The 18,984-nt window shown below is 49.3% G+C and overlaps 6 protein-coding genes across 6 annotated transcripts; 5 read left to right on the forward strand and 1 right to left on the reverse strand.

Moving 5' to 3' along the window:
* Positions 1-132: 132 nt before the first annotated feature.
* Positions 133-2,403, forward strand: J4E79_006455 (uncharacterized protein; the record flags this gene model as incomplete). The annotated part of the gene is made up of 3 exons (XM_049355326.1): positions 133-484; positions 575-813; positions 895-2,403. The coding sequence occupies 3 exons, from the start codon at positions 133-135 to the stop codon at positions 2,401-2,403; spliced, it is 2,100 nt and encodes a 699-aa protein (XP_049209999.1).
* A 1,982-nt stretch (positions 2,404-4,385) lies between these two features.
* On the forward strand, positions 4,386-5,972 carry J4E79_006456 (uncharacterized protein; the record flags this gene model as incomplete). The annotated part of the gene is made up of 3 exons (XM_049355327.1): positions 4,386-4,469; positions 4,543-4,665; positions 4,740-5,972. The coding sequence occupies 3 exons, from the start codon at positions 4,386-4,388 to the stop codon at positions 5,970-5,972; spliced, it is 1,440 nt and encodes a 479-aa protein (XP_049210000.1).
* A 1,384-nt stretch (positions 5,973-7,356) lies between these two features.
* On the forward strand, positions 7,357-8,102 carry J4E79_006457 (uncharacterized protein; the record flags this gene model as incomplete). Its single annotated transcript, XM_049355328.1, has 2 exons — positions 7,357-7,526; positions 7,574-8,102. The coding sequence occupies 2 exons, from the start codon at positions 7,357-7,359 to the stop codon at positions 8,100-8,102; spliced, it is 699 nt and encodes a 232-aa protein (XP_049210001.1).
* A 429-nt stretch (positions 8,103-8,531) lies between these two features.
* Positions 8,532-9,483, forward strand: ARD1 (N-terminal acetyltransferase A complex catalytic subunit ard1; the record flags this gene model as incomplete). Its single annotated transcript, XM_049355329.1, has 3 exons — positions 8,532-8,672; positions 8,904-9,341; positions 9,391-9,483. The coding sequence occupies 3 exons, from the start codon at positions 8,532-8,534 to the stop codon at positions 9,481-9,483; spliced, it is 672 nt and encodes a 223-aa protein (XP_049210002.1).
* Positions 9,484-9,899: 416 nt separating this feature from the next.
* J4E79_006459 (uncharacterized protein) lies at positions 9,900-11,497 on the reverse strand (the record flags this gene model as incomplete). Its single annotated transcript, XM_049355330.1, has 2 exons — positions 9,900-10,686; positions 10,740-11,497. The coding sequence occupies 2 exons, from the start codon at positions 11,495-11,497 to the stop codon at positions 9,900-9,902; spliced, it is 1,545 nt and encodes a 514-aa protein (XP_049210003.1).
* Positions 11,498-12,040: 543 nt separating this feature from the next.
* On the forward strand, positions 12,041-13,719 carry J4E79_006460 (uncharacterized protein; the record flags this gene model as incomplete). Its single annotated transcript, XM_049355331.1, has 5 exons — positions 12,041-12,064; positions 12,114-12,222; positions 12,269-12,386; positions 12,436-13,306; positions 13,363-13,719. The coding sequence occupies 5 exons, from the start codon at positions 12,041-12,043 to the stop codon at positions 13,717-13,719; spliced, it is 1,479 nt and encodes a 492-aa protein (XP_049210004.1).
* Between the last annotated feature and the right edge of the window lie 5,265 nt (positions 13,720-18,984).

The raw sequence follows: 18,984 nt of genomic DNA on the forward strand, positions 1-18,984 counted from the left end.
ACGATGCGAGCTTGTCTCCAATGTCCGGCGGCCAGCTCAGTCGGCTTCAACAGCACTCGCCCACCTCGCTTCGAAACGCCTGCGACTGACTCTGTTGGTCAAGCAAACAATTGACGACCAGCCAATCGCATCATGGCAGACTTCACCGATCATCTCAAGCCCGCACACGATGGCACAGCAACCCTCCAAGCCGAACGCGACGGCTCGGGCATTGACGTCCACCAACTCGCACAGCACCTTCTAGACCGTGATGACTTCCTGAAGCGGCAAGAAAAGGTCCTCCGCGTGTTGAGCAAGGAGAAGCTTTTCAGTAAAGATCAGCAGCTGAATCTGTCGCGACCAGAGCGGTACCACCTAGGCCTGGCAAGAGCGAAAGCCATCCAGCGATTGATGAGACGCGAAGGCTGGAACCATGAAGACTACCAGATGGCGGAATACCTGACTGATGAAATGAGCCCATACTTCTTGCATATGAGCATGTTCGGTGAGTCAACGGAAGGTTGCAGCTGAGAAAGATGTCGTGCATAATCGTACCACCGGGGCGCTGGGAGCTGACATGCACCGCATCGCACAGTCACAACGGTACGCGAGCAAGCCTCAGAAGAACAGCAAAAGTATTGGATGCCCAAGATCCTCAACTACAACATCATCGGCTGCTATGCGCAAACTGAGCTAGGCCATGGTAGTAACGTACGCGGCCTGGAAACCGTCGCAAAGTGGGACCCGATGAAGAAAGAGTTCGAGATCCACAGCCCAACTCTCACGGCGAGCAAATGGTGGAATGGGTCGATGGGGAGGACCGCCACACATGCAGTACGTATTCAGCCCCTTCTCGTGCGACTGTTCCAGAACTTTATGTCTGCCTTGGGCGTTCGCTAACGTAGCCGCGTATAGATTGTGGTCGCACAATTGCTCTTGCCGAAAACGTCCTCCATAGCCGAAGGATCCAAAAAGGCCGGCCGAAAAGACCAGAAGATCGAGTATGCCTCTCACGGGCCGCAAACCTTCATCCTGCAGATTCGGGATGCGAAGACCCATCAACCTTTGCAAGGGATTGCGGTAGGCGATATCGGTCCGAAATACGGGTATGCAAGTATGGATAATGGATATATGCTCTTCGACCACTTCCGCGTACCCAAGTCGGCTATGCTGAGCCGCTATGCGGAGGTTTCGGACGAGACAGGCGCATTCATTCGGACTGGACATCCGGCTGTCGTATATGGAAGTCTGACGTTCGTACGCGGACAGATCATAATGCATGCAAGGCTGGTGCTTGCGCGGGCTGTTACCGTCGCTGTGCGATACTGCGCTATCCGGCGACAATTCAAAGACCGCGATTCTGCCAATTCTTCAGACGGCGAGATGAAGGTTCTGGACTACCCTACCGTACAGATACGGATCTTGCCGTTGCTTGCGACTACTTTCGCGTTGCATTATACTGGCGAGTACATGTACAAGCTGTACCACAAGTCGAGAGAAGATATCGAGAAAGGCGATTTTGGACCCTTGGCGGAGTTGCACAGCGCAAGCTCAGGACTGAAGAGCCTGTGTACGACGCTTGCTGCGGATGGTATCGAGACCTGTCGACGCGCAATGGGCGGCCATGGCTTCGGTGGTGGGAGTGGGCTGGTAGGGCTAAACGGTGACTACCTCTCCAAGCCAACTGTGGAGGGCGACAACTGGATGATTACCCAACAGGTTGCTGCGTACCTCATCAAGAAGATGTCGAATGCGGTCAAGGACCCAGACTCACCGGCCAAGGATCCAACGGACGAGCTCTTCCAGTTTTATCTTCGCAACAAAGACCATCGCTTACCTCAGAACGTCTTGAAAGACGGTGTTGTAGATGACCAAGGTATAGTCGACGTGTTCCAGTGGCGTGCGGCTGATCTCTCCTACCGCGCTTATCAAGCACGTGTTGTCGAGAAGAAGCCGTGGACACGTCTGATGATCCAACTTCATAACCTCAGCCGCGCATACTCGGAGCAAATTCTCGTCACGAACTTCTACAACAGCCTCACCTCCATAGCTCCGCCTGCATCGCCCGCCCTACGCACATGCTTCCAGCTGTACGCGCTTTACACCCTCGACCAATTCGCCTCCTCATTTACAATGACGGCCGCCGTGCCGCCCGAGTCGGTCTTTGCCTTGCAGGATGGGATCATCGACCTTATGGCCGAATTGAGACCACATGCGGTGAAGCTGGTGGACGCCTGGTCGATACCAGATTGGCTGTTGAACAGTGCGTTGGGCAGAAATGATGGTAGGGTATATGAGGAACTTTTCGACATGGCGCATCGCAGAAATCCGCTCAACAAGGTAACGTTCAATCCGGACTGGCGCAGCGAGGAGATTGTGTTGGGAAGTGAGGATGGTGGTCGGCACCTGCTGGCGAAGCTATAGCATGAGCGCATCTCGTCGTTGAAAATTACTGTCTGTGCATGCGCGTAGTGTTGGCTTCGCTACTCCTGTGGTTTTGGTGCGGACACCTGTCAGATGTTAATGTGGACGAAATTGAAACTCGGGGTAGCGTGAAACAAAGTCTCCCAATGTATGCGGTTACCCCTTTATGCTTCCGGCACCGGTGAGAAAACTTCGCAATGTTCAAGACACAAGCGCATTGGCACATCATAGTAGAGGCGAGCTGTCAAGAGACTTGGGTGAATACTCCGCAATTCATAGTGGTTTCCAAACCTTAAATTCGCGGAGCGGTCCAGTCAATCTTACTAGTCGCCCGTTGGAAGAGGGCCGATTACTGATTGCTGTCAACGCCCAATGATAAGTTGATGTCATGGTTTTAGGCCTCCGAACGCTGGAGCCGTTGAAAATGACATGCCATCTTTCCCTGCTAGACGACCGTTGAAACATTGGCATCGCGTGTTCGCGATGATCGGGTGCGTATCGGGAGTTGTTGGTCGGCGTATTTGAGGCGCTCCGAAAGTAGGCGGCCTGCATCGACCTTGCAGACTAATACTGGAGTTCAGGATAGGTTATGAGATAGATACACCAGAAAGAGTAAGAATTTCGACACTAAGAAGTCTAAAGCTTATCTGGCTGTGCCTCGAAACATGCATGGAGTTGAACGCCTCGTCTGGTGTTGCAGCATCGTCGCAGTCGGCAAGCGGGAGGCCGCTGAGCGCCAAGACACCACTAAGTCATGAGTCAGCAACGAGAGATGCCTGTCGCTTGTGACGCAGTTATGCAGTCTACGGCACATCAACCCACTATGCAGCACCGTTTTCCCGAGCACCGGGCCTGACCCCATGCCCTTCGATCTCTGCCATTCAACCCTTATGGTCCATCTTCCGCCAGTCACCGGGCGCTCCATTCCAAGCTCGTAAAAGCGCGGCCTGGGTTTCAGCCTGATCGCCGCTACGCCTTTTCTGGCTCAGGACCCTTCGGATGACCACGCAGCACATTCGCGGACCGGAGAGGAGACATAGTTATTAGACTTGACGTTCTTTGTTCTGTGCAATCGGATGCCCGCGCTAGTGTTTGCTTCGTAGGAACCTTACCTGAGCCTGAACAGCAGCGACTGCGGAGCTTGCCGCCCTTTCGTCTTACCGCCTCATCGCCTCCAGAGCATAAGCATGTCCTATCGTGGCCGACCCAGTAAGGGATGCGAGGCTTGCAGAGCCCGTAAAGTCAAGGTACGCATCTCTTTCTGTTCAATTCCGCGAATTGCCCTACTCTCATGCTGCACCACGCGCAGGGCAACGACGGCCATGCGGACAAGGCTGATGCCAGAGTAGTGCGATGAGGGTAGACCAGCTTGCAGTCGATGTAGCAAGGCAGGTCATGAATGCAAATATCGAGACCAAGCCGACATCCTCTTTCGGAACCAAACGGCATCGGCTGCGCAAAGAGCAGAAGAGTCGTGGCGGAAGCGATCAAAGTCAAACCAACGTGCTACCGTTGCCGAAAGTAGCAACGCCTACAGCAACACCTATAATAACACCTATATCAAAACGCCACCAAGCGACGAGTCAACACCACCCCATCTGGATGACACGCGCTCGTCCAGCGGTAGTGTACATTCTCCTGGTGGCTCTGTGGATGACCCGGCTCAAGAATCATCAAGCGTTGCGTCCGCAACCATCGATCTAAGTCGGCTGACTATTACTCCGTCGCTCAATCCGGACTTCCGTAGAAGAGCTTTTGAGCGCTTTGTGTACGACTTTGTGCTGCCCGACTCGCCGAACCGACCAGCCGACCAACCAGATGAAGCCCTGTGGACATTTATCCCGCTTTTGTATCAAGACGCCCCGGAGAACTCATTGATCGCGACAGCGGTTGACGCAGTATCTTACGTCAACTTCGCTAATAGATACAATGATTCTCATGCGCAAGCACTAGGTGAGGAATGCGTAGGAAGGGCCCTTCCGATGTTGACAAAGGCAATCGCGGACAAGAAGCAGGCAGCCACGAATGTTGCGCTTTGCTCAGTACATCTGATGGGCATCTACGAGGTACGCCCGTTCGTTACAGTTTGATGATATGCACAAAATCTAACGTGATGAACAGAATCTTACCAGCGTGCAGCGGAAAGGAACATTTCTGGCTCACAACCAGGGCGCAAATGCTATGCTTCAATTGCGGACGGTTGAGGAGTTCTACAGCGACATCATATCAGCGAGACTTTACGAAGTCATCTATGCACATCTGGTAATTGCCGTCATAGATGAACACCTTTTTTCCGCGGATAGCTAACCTTGCGACAGCTATTAGGTAACTTACAGGCAGCAAGACGTCCCCAAATACCCACGAGGGATGTGGTCAAAGTAGACGAATTACTTCCAAGTCTATACAAGAACTCCAACGCCTTTGTCATTCGTCTAATATGGCGAGCGGCAATGCTACATGCCAGATGGCACGAGACCAAGCAAAGTCCAAACCCACCAACCAACCGCATGGCCTTGCAAGAACTTCTACAGAGCGCGCTCGAACTAGAGAGCGATTACGAAGCTTGGGAGGCAAATGTTACACCGGCTTGGAACTACCACATGACACCCAACACACCGGAGGCTCGGTCGACCTACGACGCCAAGTTGCAAAAGCTTTTCTTGGGTTGTCCAGGCGCACCGGAAGAGATTCACATATACCCGAGCTTGAAGCGCGTCTGGATCTGGGGCTTCTACCGTACAAGCCGCATACTTGTTCTACGTGACCTGCTCGAGATGTTGAACTGGATGTTGAGATTCCGGGACCCTTGCCTATCTTTCCGCCCTCAAGAAGCCCCGGGGCAGTCTATGCCTACTGCTCTAAGTAATGCAAATCTCCGGATGCATCACTCGGTCGCTACCGCCCGCCTAGTCGAGGTCATCGAGAAGAACTGTTCTTCCATACTTGGCAGCTTTACTGTACCGATAGATACTAAGTCTGCGACCGATATTTGTGGCATGCGGGGCTATATCTGCATATGGCCCCTGGGTACGATGGATTCAGTACTCAGCTCAGGTCTTGTGCCGGATAGCAATACAGGCAAGCATCCGCACAGCGCTACTCACCTGCCAACACCACCGCCAGTTTACTCGCAACCACATCTGGCTACATCCACTTCCAACGCGTCTTCCTCAAGCGAGCCGTCGACGGCTCTGGAATCCTACGAGGCAGCACCGGCATTTTCCGAACTCCGCAACATTCGGACCAAGTCGGAAAGCGGCCAATCTCCTGGCGCGAGTCCGCCATCGAACACCCCGCTCTTGGATCAAAATGCAAAGAAGAATCATATCTTCGATCCCAACCCCGCGCACCCATACGATCACCCGCTAGACCTACCTCCACTGGACCACAGGGTAGAGCCCAGGAGGATAGACATTGCAGCGCGACGAGAATGGATAAACCGCCTAATGTACTACATGGCCACAGAACTGGGGCTGAAGAAGGCGCTCTGGTGCCCAGTCATGCAAGGCTACATGCCTACCGTGAAACCCATGGTTGACGAGATTCTCAGCCAAGAAAGAGGTTTCTAAAAACTCGAATTACGCATTTGGCAACGGAGTATAAGCAACAAGGGCATCTCGTTGGCGTTTTTGAGATTATGTCTTTTGCATTTACGAAGGGAAATGTTTGGTCGGATGCACGATTTGGTAACATATTTGTTCACGTACATATATTTCGGTTCGAAGCTGTTTGGATATATACGAAAGTTATGGCTTGTATTTTGGATCATGAGGGTATTGTTGAGTGATTGGGAGTGAATTGTGAGCTGACTCGGTTAGGATAAGCGTTCACGACTACTGCCTTAGTTAAGTGTGGGTAAGCAATGGCTCGATGGAGCCCTGACATTCACGGCTCGGTCTATATACCCATAGCCCATTAGGTTCAGCTGCAATTGCGATTCAGTGCAACCAACCAGCCACCAACCAATTTCCGCCGGAGAAATCCCCAAACTCAAATGGGCGGACACAGGATGGATTACGTCGCAACTCTGCCTTCCATCCCCGAGGAGGCCGTCGACAAGCACGACCTTATGTAGGTACATTCTCTGGAACTCTCGCTGCAAATGTTCGCTCGACCCGCTGACATGCACAGCACAGAAGCCAATGCCAAGAACTCGCCATTGCTGCGCCTTCCAGGCGAGCTGCGCAACAAAATTTACGGCTACGCTCTCGCCGACTCTTCCATTGAACCACTGCTGCGCCCGCGGACTGCCTCAACACACGCTCGAACAAGCTCGGGCCGACCCATGTCCCCCACCGTCTCACTCCTTCGAACATGTCGTCAGACCCGGTCCGAGTCCGAGTCTCTCTTCTTTTCCCACACAACGTTCGGCTTCAATTATGCGCGATATGACTTCCATCGTTTCCTGGGACACATTGGGCGTGAAAAGAGGGAACTCATCACGTCGATCGCCATGCTATTCTCTACGCTTGAATTGCTTGAGCAATACGAGGGGCGGTATAAGCTTCCACGGCTGGAGTACGTTTACGTGAGGGTGTCTGCTGAATATCATGAATATTATCACAAGGGAAACACGCAAACACTACAGAGGCTTGCTGGGACAATGGGAAAGAAATTGGGATGTGAGACGGCTACGTTCGTTCCGAAAGTATATGTTTGTCCGTGTGATCGATGTCAAGTAGATAGGAGTGGTGGTAGATTCGGTTTGAGACAAGGAGATGACTCGTGTCTTCAGGCAGGCTCGGGTCGCGAGGACGTCACCTCGTCCTCGAGATGCAGCCTCATGTAGTTAGCGCTAAGTTGCAGTCACCATCACCGTTTGTCTTCATGCAGACCTTGTACTAGCGTCGCGGCCGGCATTGACTGACAGCTCCCCTACCCACTACTCGACATCTCGCTCTCATAACCGTCGTTGAAACGCAAGACTGCTGTCGCACCGCCGGCACACTGACGATGCTTCGCCTCTCCGACCTAGGTTCCATGAAGCCTGGCATCTTACCTCCAGACCAAAAAGACGACCGCGACGAAGACCTCCGCGACGTCGACGACGTCTTCAACAACGACTACCACATACAAAGCAACATCAACCCCATCTTCCCAAAGAAGCAAAACAGAGACAAAACGTACACTCACCCCTCACCACCACTGTCTTACGTCCTAACACCCCCAGCACCCACACCAACCAACCCCCCTCCCCTCTCCTCCTCCTCCCCGCCGAACTCCGCAACAAGATCTACAAATTCGTCTTCCTAAACACCACCATCAACATCAACAAGCTCCTTATCAAAAAAGACGTGCTCGGCCACTACCCCAGCGTCCGCGCGGTCCTCTACACCTGCCGCCAGATCTACATCGAAGCCAGCGCCTTGTCCTTCACGCTCTGCACCTTCGTTCCTAGCTACTTCGCCCTCCGCTTCTTCTCCTCGTCTAATCTACCCGCCGCGGGCTTCGGAAGGATCGAGCGTCTGTGGTTGACAAAGGGGAATGGGCAAGCTATCATTGAAGGACAGGATGAAATAAAGGGTGCCTATCTCAAAGAATGGTTTGCGTCATTGAAGCTCTTGGAGATAGAAGTGTGGCGTCTGAAAGTAAACTTGACGGACGCTCAGGCAAGAGAGAAGGTGAGGGATGCGTTTGGGCTGCCGGATCTGCTTGTTGTGGGGAGGCGCGTGGGTGAGGATGGGGTGGTTGCTGGTTGATGGCTTGGATGGGATGGGATTCTAGCGTATGGAGAATGATCGGAATTGAGCTTGGAGCTTGATGGCTTAATGTCATGTTTCCAAAGGAGTTCTTGAGCTTCCTGAGGAATGAGGAAAGTCGCGTTCGGCGTTTAGCCCCGCGCTAGAATCTAATCCCCGACCTCGGGACTCCACAAGTCCTGCTTACATAACGCACTCGCCCTCTTCCATCACCAAACCGCCTTCCAGAGTCCAGATTGCCAGCCCCATCGCTCATCCCCCCATCCGCATTCGCATTAGCGCTGCGACTTCCAAGTACACCCGTACCATTTCAATCCCAATCCAATCCCAATACTCCCTCGTCAATCAAAGACGTAAGGAAACGCAAAGTCGGTATTACAGAGAAAGAGCTAGGAACCACCACACACACCACACACACACCACACGAAAATGGATATCCGCGTCCTACGCCCATCGGACATTCCGCATGTCCAGCTTGCGAATATTACGAACTTGCCCGAGAACTACTTTTGCAAGTATTACTTGTATCATGCGATGAGTTGGCCGCAGTTGAGCTATGTGGCTGTTGATGTAAGTTTCTTGTGTTTGTGTTTGTGTTTGGGGGAGAGCTAGGAACCTGTGTGAAGAGGACGAATCAGAGAATAAGCAGCTGCGATTGCTGCGCTTGGCTCGTGTATGAGATAATGGTTGAGCAACGGGGAGTCGTATGCGTGGAACACGTGACGATCTGGTGTTTACTTGTCCCTTCGATATTGGATCACACATTGATACGTTTTGCACGTTACTAACACCACCTCTCAGGTATCCCGCCCCCCCAAAACCCCCTACGACCCCCCCAAAATCGTCGGCTACGTCCTCGCCAAGATGGAGGAAGAGCCCACCGACGGCGTCCAACACGGCCACATAACCTCCCTATCCGTAATGCGCACGCACCGCCGCCTCGGTCTAGCTGAGAAACTCATGAGACAATCCCAACGCGCCATGGCAGAAACCTTCAACGCCCACTACGTCTCCCTACACGTCCGCGTCTCCAACAACGCAGCCCTGCACCTCTACCGCGAGACCCTCGGTTTCACCGTCGACAAGATCGAAGCGAAATACTATGCTGATGGTGAGGATGCGTATAGTATGAGGATTGAGCTGGCGGATTTGAAGGAGCAGTTGAGGGATGAGGAGGAGGATATTTTTGGGAGTGAGGGGGTTGATGAGGGGGATGCGGTGGGGAGTGAGGGGGTTAAGGTATGTTTATCTGGTAGGAAGGGGGGATGTGTGCTAACGATTGATACAGGAGAAGAAGCCCGCGAAGAAGACAAAGGTCAAGGTGGGTAGGGGGAAGGGTGTTGTTGATCTTGTGGAGAAGAATGAGGCGGCTGCTGCTTAGGAGGCGGGGGTTGCCATTGCTGAGATTCATACGAGGATACGTCTGGGGATGTGGAGGGGATGTGGAGGGGATGAGGGAGGATGTTGAACGGCTGGCGCTGGGATTGAGAGAGAATGCGAGTGTGTTGGCATTACTTGATAGCACATTCGTTGTGCTATAAAAGCCCTAGAAGAGGTACGCTATCCAGCGTGTATCCATATCTCACCTTCTCATGCTATGCTATACCATGCCATATGCTACCGTATATTCTAAATTCTCAACTCCAATTCCATGCAAGAAGGAAGTAGCCAACCAAAAGAAGAAGAAAGATAGAAAGAAAGAAAGAAAACGCCCATCCGTATACCTTGTTGGATATCATAAAATGCCCAGATCATAATTGCCCGCCACATAAATCATCATCTCCCCCATCTCATCTCCTACATCAACCCCCCCAGTACAACCTTTCCCACACCCCCAACCTCACTCTTAAGCCCCGCCCGACAACTATCCTCAAACTCGCGCACAACCCCCGCAAGAATAATCTTCCTCACCCGCGCATCCGCCTTGTTGAATAAATCGCCCACCAAACTAGGCACCCCACCCCCCGCACTCGCCACACTCTCAGGCGTACTAAGCATACTAAGTATCTTCGTATAACAATCAATCAAGACATCGCACAGCGTCGCAAACGTGCTGAAGAAATCGGGGTCGAAAGGCAGACTCGGCGTCTGGAGATGCGTGTAGCTTTCATTCGGAAGCAAGGAATCGTCTGTTGTAGGCGGGGAGTCGAAGCCGCCACCCATGCCACCACTCGTTTCCGACCCAGTGAAACTATTGCTTGGAGTGAGCAACGGGAAATCGCCGTTCGCGCTGCTGGACCGCCGGCCTTTACTCCCCATTGACATGCCCATGCCCATGCCCATGCCCATGTTTGCGCGCTTGAACATCTGGGGGAGGCGGGCGCGGGAGAGCGAGGAGGGGGTGGAGCCGTCGGCGGGGTGGATGGATTGGTATTGTTCGAATTCTAGTAAGAGGGCGTTGAGGGCTTTGAGGTAGTCGGAGGGCGAATTGGCGTTTAGATCGAGGATTGTGGGGAGCGAGAAGCCGAGGAGCAGGTAGTGGGTGGCGCGCCGGGCTTGGTTGCGCGTTGTGAAGGAGGGGAGGCGCGTGAGGTCGGTTTTGGAGAAGAGGAGCGTGTTGAACCAGTAGATGCGGCCTTCGTGGCTGGGGGGTGTTAGTGAGAGTTGATATAGAAGAGGGAAAGTAGAAGGACTCACGCCTTCCGCAGGTAGTCGAGGGTGGATATGCGCTTTGAGGCGAGCTCGTGGATGTGCTGGAAGACGAGGTTGGGGTTGGAGCCGTTGGGGACGGGGATGGGCGCGGCAGGAGCTAATGTGCGATTGGACTGCTGGTTTGCCTGGAGGATCTCCTTCTGGGAGGGCGGATGGCGCAGCGGGATGGGGACAGCCATGTTGCCGAAGGGAGTCTTGGGCTTGTCGACGGCGCTGAGGGGGCTCTTCTCGTAGACCTGCGCCTGGGGCTGTTGGACACTGCCACCCTCGGTCTTGACGTTCTCGCTGCTTTTTTGCTTGCTGCGCGAAAAGGTGGAGATGGAGAGGGCGGGCCGCGAGGCATTCGTCACACTGGCGGGCACGGGGGCCTTCTCGGGGGAGTAGGTGAGGGCCAGGGTGGCCGAGGGGGTCCTCTTATGCGAGGACGAGGCCGACGCGTTGGTGCGAAGCGAGGCGGACCGTGACCTCCGCAGCGTGGACCCGAGATCGGTGACGGACGAGGCGATGCTGTGCCTGCTGCTGGCGTGCCTGCGTCGTGGTGGCGTCGCTGCGAGGCGGGCGGGAAACTCGTATTGGTCGAGTTGGAGAGGGGGTGTCTTTAGCCCGGGGGTGGCCGCGGGGGTGATGTTGAGGGCGGGCGGCGCGAGGGTCGAGTTTGTTTGCTTGTGTCCTTGTCCCTTGGTCTTGCCGCCGAAAAACGAGGGGCGGCGGGAGAAGAGGCCCTGGCTGGAGTTGTCGGCCATGCTGGTAGCCCATGTGCTTTCCCAGACGTGTGGGGCTACCGAGCGATCAGGGGCTGTTTCACCACGGACCCTGATAACATTGCGGCGTTGCGTTTCTAGAAGACGTGTGCTACTCGTAAATATACTACGTAGTCTTTGTTAAAATGTAGGTGAGGAAACACGCAGACGGGACTGCACGCTATAAGGTAGATACTGGCGCGCAAAACGAAAACGTGTTTCGATTCGCGGCTACAGCTGATACCGTGAGAACCTATCCCGACGCAGGAACAAGCCGCCCGAGGCCCATCCCTGCCCACCGCCTCTGCCCCTGTCGCCTACATTGCCATAGCTTCACTGACTATGCCATTTGCCCACGTGCGGCTATCAGCACGTTAGGCTGAATCCAGAGTGGCAGGTGCTGCTTCCAAGCTCCAAGCTTCCAAGCTTTCCAGTCCCACGGTTCAGACTCGACACCGTCCGACTCTCTCCTAGACACTCCATTGCAACCAGGTTCCGCTATATTGTTGTGTGTTGCGCCAGCCCCGCCAACTACCCCACGTCACGATGCAGCGCAGACAGAGCGCACGAGTACGCACCACCACGACATTCATATCCGCGCAACACTGACGAAACACAGGGAGAGTGGATTCCCTCAGAGGGACAGTGGCCCGTGGATCCTCAGGAAGACGTCGAGGTTTCGGACGAGCGCATATGGGTCGATGGTTGTTTCGACTTTGCTCACCACGGTATGCCGGCTGCCGGAGTTGAGGTATTCAGCGCTTACAGAGACAGGCCATGCGGGCGCCATGCTGCAGGCGCGCCAGCTGGGCAACGAGCTGTTCGTTGGTGTGCACTCGGATGAGTCCATCATGGAGAACAAGGGCCCGACGGTGATGCGCCTCGACGAACGGTGCGCACAGCCATGACGAATGCGCCGCCTTTATAGCTAACAACATCAGTGTCGCCGCGGTCGAAGCCTGCCGATGGGCTACCAAAGCCGTCCCGAGGGCGCCCTACGTAACCTCGCTACCCTGGATCACCCACTACGGCTGCCAATACGTCGTCCACGGCGATGACATCACCTCCGACAGCGACGGAAAGGACTGCTACCGCTATGTCAAGGCAGCGGGAAGGTTCAAGGTGGTTAAGCGCACACCTGGCATCTCGACGACCGACCTCGTGGGCCGCATGCTGCTGTGCACCAAGTCGCACTTTATACCATCGCTGGAGAAGAGGCTGTCCGGAGACGAGGGCCCGGGTGACGAGAAGGAGCGGTTAAAGACAGGAGAGGAGATGCTTCAGCGCATCAAGGACTATGCGACCGACGCCTCAGGTCGCGCGCCTGGCTGCGACGTGTGGTACTGGCATGCTTCCCGACCCGTCAAGCTGCGGAGGACAACCACCAGCAACACCGTAACCTCGCCTACCTCACCCACTGCGCCGCGCCCTGGCACCGTCCGTCAGGCCTCAACCGCCTCAGCACTCGGACCCGTCAAGGAAGAAAAGGGCAAGTTCCACGAGCTGGTCAAAGGCAAGGGCGTCAAGCCCGGCCAAAAGGTCATCTACGTCGACGGAGGCTGGGACCTCTTCTCTTCGGGCCACATCGAGTTCCTCCGCCTCGTCAAACAGTCCGAAGAGGAAAGCGCCAAGGAGGGCGGCTGGTACACGGACGAAGCAAAGGCAGCGCGCATAGAAAAGTCCGGCGAGGACTACGGCCCCATCTTCCTCATCGCCGGCATCCATGACGACGAAGTCATCAACCACTGGAAAGGCATCAACTACCCTATTATGAACATCTTCGAGCGCGGCCTCTGCGTCCTGCAGTGCAAAGTACGTCTCCCCCACCTGACTTCCATTCAATGCTATAACTAATCTCTGATGTTTAGTACGTCCACGCCGCCATCTTCGGCGCCCCCTTCTCCCTCTCCAAAGCCTTCCTGCACACGCTCCCCTACGCCCAACCCCTCACCGTCTACCACGGCAAAACCACCTTCATGCCCCTCGCCTTCGACCCCTACGCCGTCCCCAAGGCCCTCAACATATACCGCGAAATCGCTAACCACGACTTCCAAAACGTAAACGCCGCGGAGATTGTGGCGCGGATTATGAAGGGGAGAGCGTTGTATGAGGAGAGGCAGCGCAAGAAGGGCGAGAAGGGCATGACGGAGGAGGTGGAGAGGATTCGCCAGGAGATGGAGAGGGAGCAGAAGAGGAGGGAGGTGGAGGGGCAGTTTGGGTTGTAGATGAGTGTGAATGAGCATATGGAGGTGTGGTGTGAGGCGGGAAGAGTACAAGCAGGACTGTGATATTACTAGCGTGTCCGACGTTATATACCAATCTTCAACAGATATTCATATCCTCTCCACACTGTACAAGACACCGTTCAGACCACAGTTCAGCTGACTTGCTTCAGTAACGCCACACCCAAATGAGCGGCCCCGAATCGCCGTCTATCAAAGCCAGCTTTCAGCGCTCCACCGAAATCCCCCGAAGCGAGAAAGGTGATTCAACAGCCTCGTCATACTTGTCCTCCGTCTCCCCCAACAACATCTCAAAGCAGACCCCTCAACCTCAAACCACACCTTCAACGCCTTGCGGGCGTCCTTCCATTCCCTCAACCATCCCTTCACATACACCCTCTCTAGTCTCGGCGCGTAAATCTCAGGTAAACGGCCTCGCACCGGATATCTATAGTTCCTCTTGATGACCTCGGTAAATTCATTTGAAGTTCTAAGCGAAGTGGTGAGGGCGGAGACCGAAGACCTTGAGCTTGAGGCTACGGGGTGGCTGGCATGAGTTAGAGGACTTGGGTATGTTGTTGAGTGGGTGTAGAATGGTGTGGTGGCTTTGTGGTGGGTTTGCTTGCAGGCGCTTAGGAGGGGTGGGGGATAGATGGACATTTTGATCTTGACAATTGCTCGTTTTCGCCTACAAAATCCTACCCAATAGTCATTCCAGTCCACCCGCGTTCTAGCATCTCTACCCACTGCCTCTTTCCTTATCAGCCACACAAAAGAATGTGTTGAGCTTCACCCTCTTTCCATAAACGTCCAATGTCTGACCAACAGCTCCTTTGACGGAAAATACTTCTCACCCAACCTCTCCTCAACCACCACATCCAATCCATCATCCCCAAACCACTTCCTTATCGCTTCCTTTGTCGAATCGCCCTGATAGTGGCCAGATGGCCAATTCCTGAACATGACGCACACACGCTCCAAGCGCGGTAAGTGCAAGGTACACGCTTTGGTAGCTTGTGAGTTTGTCTCGCGCTTATCAACCTCCTGTTCCATGAGGTCAAGGAAGACCTCGCTGATTCGGAGGGAAGTTATGTAGGCGCAGAGGCTGTGTGAGTGTTTCGAATATAGCAAGTACCACGCGTCGCCGGGGAGGGTGTCGATAGTAGTTTGGGCGTATACGAGTGCGGTAGCTTCGTGGCGAGTTTGTTGGCAGGTGGAGAGGAGCCCCGGCAGGTGGAGTTGCATGGTGAATATGGATGTTGGATCGTCAGGGCTTGCATCGGTGATGGTCGCGGCGATATGGATCTGTTCAGAGCGGCCTACGTAGGTGTAGATCCTGTTGCGCAATTCGGCCGGGAGGCGGAGAAGAGGGGATGTGAGTGTGTCGGTAAGGGTACTAGGCGTGTGCGTTAGTAGGTGGATAATGGTGTTTAGAGACAGCGCAGGTGGCGGAGGCATACATTTCGGACATGGCAGTGGCGACTCCAACGGCCGTGGAAGATGCAGGTTCCATTATGTGTTGGTTGGTTGGAGAATGTAGGGTGTATTGGTCTCGGCTAGTGGGTAGTTGACTGAACAAGGTGAAGGACTTAGAGGGAATAAACAGTTCACTGTGATTCGCATAACCCAGACTAGTGCAGTTAGAGCACAAATAGTGCTGCTAGCGTGATTGCCGTTCCAAGGTTGTACCACCCACTGTTCAAAATGAACAAACCCAGCATCCACTACTTACCCACCACGGAGACTACAGCCACAACCGCGACCACACCTGCGGCTCCCCAAATCAACAGCGCGATGTCCGCCATGTACGCATCCTCTTACAAACCTTGGAATCCATTAACTTGTACTAATCAGCCACCCAGCACTCATCCCACATCCCCAATCCTCCGCCTACCCGCCGAACTCCGCAACAAAATCTACACTTTCATCGGTCTCTCAACCTGCGTAGGGTTCTTCAAAATGCAGGGATACTCCAAACACCCATTCACGCACACCATTCCCCCCTTCCTGCGCACGTGCAAACAAATCTGCATCGAAGCTACCGCTCTAGTCTACGCAAACGCCACCTTCAACATGACCCGCAGAAACGACTTCGCCTGGATCGCGTGTTGCGCGGGGGCAAAGAGCTGTACTACTTTACAGATTTCCTGGGTGGTTTCGGTGCAAATCGCGGGATACATTGACGCGGATAGAAACAGCTTTGCTGTGTGTCCGCTGCAGAAGCTGGAGAGGGTGGAGGTTATGTGCGCATCGAAGAAGGCAAGTGAGAGGTTCAGAGTTGCGCTGAGGAATTGGTTCGGAAAGGAGGACTTGGTGGTTGAGTTTAGGGATCTTAGGGGGGTATTGATGGCTTGGTAGAGATTTGGAGGTTGAGGTTGACAGAAGGAAGTAGAGGACTCGAAGAGAGCGATCCATTCATTGTGTGATGTACTACTCAGCCAACGCCAACTACTTCAGTCCGTCTTTCCCTGAACTAGTCAACCCTCGTAACGTCTAAAAGTCCCCTTTCCCAGCCCATCGCACATCTCCCAAACCCTCCACCCCAAAACTAACCTCCAAATCCCCCTTCCCGCACCAAACCTTCAGCGCCCTCCTCACACTATCTTCCCACGGCCGCCTCGTTTCGCAAGGCCCAACATACACCTTCTTCAGATTCGGAAGCTGGTAGTTCGAATACTTGAGCTCTCTGAGGTCTCTGGAGTTTACAATCTTGAGTGTAATCTTGATTGCAAGACACCTTAAAATCCTAATTAAGGTAATTGCTTTGTTAAGTATGCTAGTGCAGAAATGCAAGCACAACGTAGTTAAGTAATATAGTATTTAATTATAATATAAGTATATTTTTTAAATACTTTATTTTATAGTATATAGTAGTATATATTTTTTTAAAAGTTTTAGAGATTAAAACTAAGCTATAAAGTTTAATACTCTTAAACTTTATATAAAAGTATAAAGATAAGAAGCTAGAATTTAGTCTAGATAAGAAAGGTAGTATATAAGTATTCTACGCACTCTATATACCTCTAGAAAGGTATTATAAAAAAGTCTTATATATATAATTATACTAGACTCTTTAGCTATAGTTATAGAAAAGTAAAAATATTTACTTTTTCTTTACCTCTTTTCTTTTATCTTCTTTATCTACTATATTTTTTATATTTTCTATATCTTTTATATCTTCTATATTTTCTATAGCTTCTATATCTTTTATATTTTTTATTTACTTATTAATATAGTAATATTAACTATAAAAGCTTTTATTATTTCTAAAATATATATAAGCTATTTTATATTTATTATAACTAAAACTACTATAGTTATTACTAAGTATAAAATAAGTAAGTTTAATCTTATAAACTATTTTATAAAAGTCTACTAGTTTAAAAAAAATAATACTTAAAATATACTATTATACTAGATTATTCTCTAAGTTTAATATAAATAATATAGTATAATACTATATATCTAATATATTTAAAAGTATTAATATTTACTACTTAAGCTTTATCTTTATTATACTAATAAGTAGTCTTATAAAAAAGTATACTAAAGTATAGTATATATACTAGCTAAACTTTATTACTACTAGTAAAAGTTCTAAATAAACTAATTATTAGAAAAACTTTATAAACTATAAAGTACTTATTTATTAATATAAAAATTAAATACTAAATATTTTAACTATAGTAGAGAAGCTATTTAAGTTTAAAGCTAAAAGGTTTCTTACTCTCTTTACTATTATTCTACTTACTACTATACTTTAAGCTATACTTATAGTAGCTTTTATATAAACTAGTAATTAATAATAATAATAACTATAATCTTATAATTAAACTAATTTATTAGTAAACTAATTTTATAATATAAACTAGTCTAAAAAGAGTAAGATCTATTACTAGTATATAAAAAGACGTATTTCTAAAAAGGTTAAAATTCTATATTTAGAGGTGTAAGTATTAGATAAACTAAAGCTTAGGTTTTTAGTACTACTACTTTTAGCGTAGTTAAAGCTTTTAAAATTTAGAGTAGTAAGATAACTATTTTATAAATACTAATATTTATTTATAGTAAGTAGAATTATAATATAATTATATATTTTTAATAGCTTATAACTAATAAAACTATAAATTATAAAGTAATAATAAATACTAAAATATTTAGTAAGTAAAATTATACTTCTATATATATACTCTTTATTCTCTATCTCTATCTTTATCTCTATTCTTATTTTATAGCTTATAGTAAATTAGAAATCTAAGACTTATTAAAAATATAAATAGTAGCTTAAATCTAATACTAAAGCTACACTATAAATAATCTCTTAACTATATTTTTACTCTTTTATAAGTTTTCTTAGTATTAGTAAGTCTAAAGCTAATTTTATTACTAGTTATATTACCTTTCTTTATACTTATATTAATTATATTTTTATACTATATTATATTACTACTTATTAAAGCTTCTATAAACTACTTTAAGACTACTACTAAAAAAAAAGCTCTTAATTAAACTATTCTAGTAATTATTATATAGACTATTATTAAGGCTATTATAAAGGCTATTATTAGAGCTCTTAAAGCTTACTTTACTTATCTTATATTATATTTTAAAACTACTAAAACTATTACTACTATTAATACTATTAAGATTATTATACTACTACTATAAAAACTTCTAATATATAAACTAAGACCTTTTATAGTTCTTTATTATAGCTAAGCCTTTAAGTAACTTACTAGTAATATATAAGAGTTTTTTTATAAGCTATATCTACTTTAAGAGAAGTAATAAAATAGTTATTATATTACTAGTGTTACTTTTTTTACCTAAAGTAATTTATTAATTATTTATACTATATATACTTATAACTTTATATATAAGATTAGGCTATAAATAGCTTTACTTATAAAGATAAAAGTAGCTATTATATACTAGCGTAAGGCGTTTATTAGAATTTTTAGCTAAAGTAATAATAAATAAACTAAAGAGAATAAGGTGTTTAAAGTCTACTTTTAGTATAATAATACTATTAAATAAATAGTAGCTATATTAGTGTTTTACTATTATAGTTACTTTTAAGAACTAAGCTATAATAAAGTAGTTATTTTTATTAGCTTAAGTTATATTATATTAATAGCTAAAGATTAAATATAGTAAAACGTTAATACTATAAGTATTACTTAATATAAAGTTTCTCTTCTTAGTAAGGCTTTAAAAGTAATATATTATTAGTTTATATAGAAGCCTTAGTGCTAATAGTAATATATA

This window comes from Alternaria viburni, assembly GCF_023758015.1.
Source record: "Alternaria viburni strain BMP 2772 chromosome Unknown scaffold_13, whole genome shotgun sequence".
Classification (NCBI taxonomy): domain Eukaryota; kingdom Fungi; phylum Ascomycota; class Dothideomycetes; order Pleosporales; family Pleosporaceae; genus Alternaria; species Alternaria viburni.